This window comes from Elephantulus edwardii, unplaced genomic scaffold (genome assembly GCF_000299155.1).
Source record: "Elephantulus edwardii isolate Elephantulus edwardi_28Jun2011 unplaced genomic scaffold, EleEdw1.0 scaffold00045, whole genome shotgun sequence".
In the NCBI taxonomy this organism is placed as follows: domain Eukaryota; kingdom Metazoa; phylum Chordata; class Mammalia; order Macroscelidea; family Macroscelididae; genus Elephantulus; species Elephantulus edwardii.
In genome coordinates, this window is record NW_006399795.1 from 17,139,256 (window position 1) to 17,142,098 (window position 2,843).

The 2,843-nt window shown below is 59.6% G+C and overlaps 1 protein-coding gene across 1 annotated transcript; it reads left to right on the plus strand.

The window, feature by feature from the left end:
* Positions 1-587: 587 nt before the first annotated feature.
* Positions 588-1,460, plus strand: RNF223 (ring finger protein 223). Its single transcript, XM_006885953.1, has 2 exons — positions 588-633; positions 754-1,460. The coding sequence occupies exons 1-2, from the start codon at positions 588-590 to the stop codon at positions 1,458-1,460; spliced, it is 753 nt and encodes a 250-aa protein (XP_006886015.1).
* Positions 1,461-2,843: the final 1,383 nt, after the last annotated feature.

The following is a 2,843-nucleotide window of genomic DNA, read 5'->3' on the forward strand; positions in this document are numbered from 1 at the left end:
CCTCAGGCTCTAATCTCCCCCAGCTGGATGGACTTGGCCCAGCCCTAACCCAGTCCCAGAGAGCAGCCCCCAGGCCTAGGTCCTGACACCAGGCCCAGCGTACCCCTCACCTACTCCCAGGGAACCAGGGCTCAGTCGCTGCCAGGACAGGCTGGGAGCCCCCTGCTCTCATCCCACCCGAGTCTAGTCTCATGAGTGAGAATGGCCTCTTCACCAGTGGCCTTGCCTGTGTCGGCCACATGCTAAGCTGCACTTTCCCCAGGGTGACATGTGAGCATCAGTGGCACTGGCTCTGGTAACTAGTATTGGGCCACTGTCTCCCGCCTGGCACCAGGGAGACCCAGTGCACCAGGACACCATCACCCCTCTCAACTACACTGCCCGCACCTCAGAGCCTCCTTGAGGCAGGTGGGATGAGAAGCAGGTATAGGAACTTTCTGGAGGTGCTATAGACTGCGCAGTGTCCTTCCCTGGGATCCTGGGGGCTGGTGGTGGGCAATAGTGAAAGAAAGAACAACAGACTGGCCTCTTTAGAAAGGCAGCCAGGGATCACTCACAGCATCTCTGTTTGTCCACAGCTTGGAGCCATGTCATCAGAACAGCAGGTGTGGCACACAGCAGTGCCACCCCCCGGCTGGAGCAGCCCTACAGACAGGGTGCCCAGAAACAATCCCAGGTCCCCCAGTTCCATCAGCAATCCCAGGTCCCCCAGCTCTGCCAGCAGTCCCAGGTCCCCCAGTTCTGCCAGCAATCCCAGGTCCCCCAGCTCTGCTAGCAACCCTAGGTCCCCCAGTTCTGCCAGCAATCCCAGGTCCCCTGGCACCCCAGGTTCTGAGAGGGTGGCCTCTCCGTTAGAGTGCTCCATCTGCTTCTCCGGCTATGACAACATCTTCAAGACACCCAAGGAGCTCTCCTGCACTCACGTCTTCTGCCTGGAGTGCCTGGCACGGTTGGCAGCCGCCCAGCCCATGGGCCGCCCTGGGAGTGAGGCTGTGCCCTGCCCATTCTGCAGGCAGCCGACGACCGTGCCCCCTGCCGGGGCTCCTGCACTGCGCACCAGCCGCCAGCTCCTGTCCAAGATGCCCGCTCACCTGCGGCGGGAAGAGCCTGTGTGGCTGGAGGGCACGAAGCTCTGCTGCCGCCCACCCTCCAGCAACTCCTCTCTGGACTTTGTGTGCGTGGATGTGGGCCTGAGCAAGCCTGCTCAAGCAGTGCCACCCCCAATCCCCCCAGAGCCTTTGGGCCGCCGGGGACGCCTGGCCCGATGCTGGGCAAGGTGCAAGGACTGGAGGCGCATGGCCCTGGTCTCCACGCTGCTGTTAGTGCTTTTCTGCCTGGTGCTCTGGCCTGTGCAGTGCGCGCTCAAGACTGGGAGCCTGCGCTGCTTGTCACGGCCACCGGTGAACACTGTCACCACCACCACCGCCATATTCCCCCCCAGGTCCCTGACTGACAGCTAGAACCACCTGCATCACAGTGACCCTCTACCTCCGTGCACAAGGCTTGACCAACAGCAGAGGTCACTCGGGTCCAGAGGACTCACAGTATCAGTGACGAAGACCCCTTCTCGGCCTCGAGGTCACTAGAGACTCTGGTTCCATGGCAATGGGACACTCTGAAGCTGGGTCCTGGCTTAGTGGATACATGGCCCCCAAAGCCCGGTAGAATGTCCAGCTCTCACCAGCCCAAGAGACCGCCAACCATCGCACAGTGTTGAAACTGAGGTCCAAGTGAGCTTACCTGAAGGTACCCCTCCCTGCACGCAATGTGAACCTCATGGGGATGGGAGCCCATCAATTTCAGCATTTCAAATGAGGTCCCTCCTCCAGATCCTTCCCTGGGCGGGGCTGGCCCCTTCCTTTAGTGGAAGGGCTTATCCTGCCCTCAAGCTTCTTTGACAAGGGGAACAAGCACAGAAAGTGGAAGGGGGTGGTAGGAAACACCACCCAGAAGCTGCCCCTCATGCCTTAACTGTACGCTTTTGAAATAAATTATTTTGTTTCTAACTCTGTGTCATGCCTATGGCTCCCTGACTTCTTCCGGAGAAGTCCCCACAGGCTCGGCCTCCCAGCAGGCCCTAGAGGGTGGGAACCAGGTTTACCACATCCAGACTTCTGGAAATCTCCAAAGAGCAGTTCCCAGTGTGGCTGCTCCCAGCAGTGGGGCAACTCCCCTAGGGGGGTGTGTCTCTGTCTGTGTGTGTGTATATGTGTGTGTGTGGCAGCAGGGGGGTACACCAGGAGTGAGGTCTTGCCTCAGTCCAGAGCCCAACAGTCTCTGAAGATACTGCCCATTGCTGACCATGCCCAAGCTGAGAGGCAAGTCCCAGGACCCTCAAGCAACCTTGAGAATTAAGCCTTGGGGTCCACACTGGGGGAGGTGGTGCAGATCACCAGGTCCTGAGGATACAGCCTCAAGACTCATAGACACAAAGAACTACAGACAGACACCCTCAAAGCCCCCCCCCAGGCCTGGCCTAGCTGGGGAACAGAAAGGGCATGGTCTCTCAGCAGGGCTGGCACTCCCCCCCTCCTCCTGCTTGCTGTCTCTGGAATCCAGCCCCACCAGGCAGGCATGGCAGGAGAGACCGGGCTGGTTCTGGCTCAGACATGTCCCAGCCTCCTCACCCCGAAGCTCAGGCACTTCCTGTTCCAACCAGCTGGGCTTCCAGCCTGGTGGGGAGAGAATCCAGGTCCCAGCAGAGCTGGCAGAACACAGAACTGAGAACGCAGCACTTTGCTCACGACGGCAAGCGGTCACTGTAGTTGTTTTGTGAGGGGGCTGCCTAGGCTGCTCCACCAATGATGTCATACCTGTCATGCATACAGTCACATACATGAGGC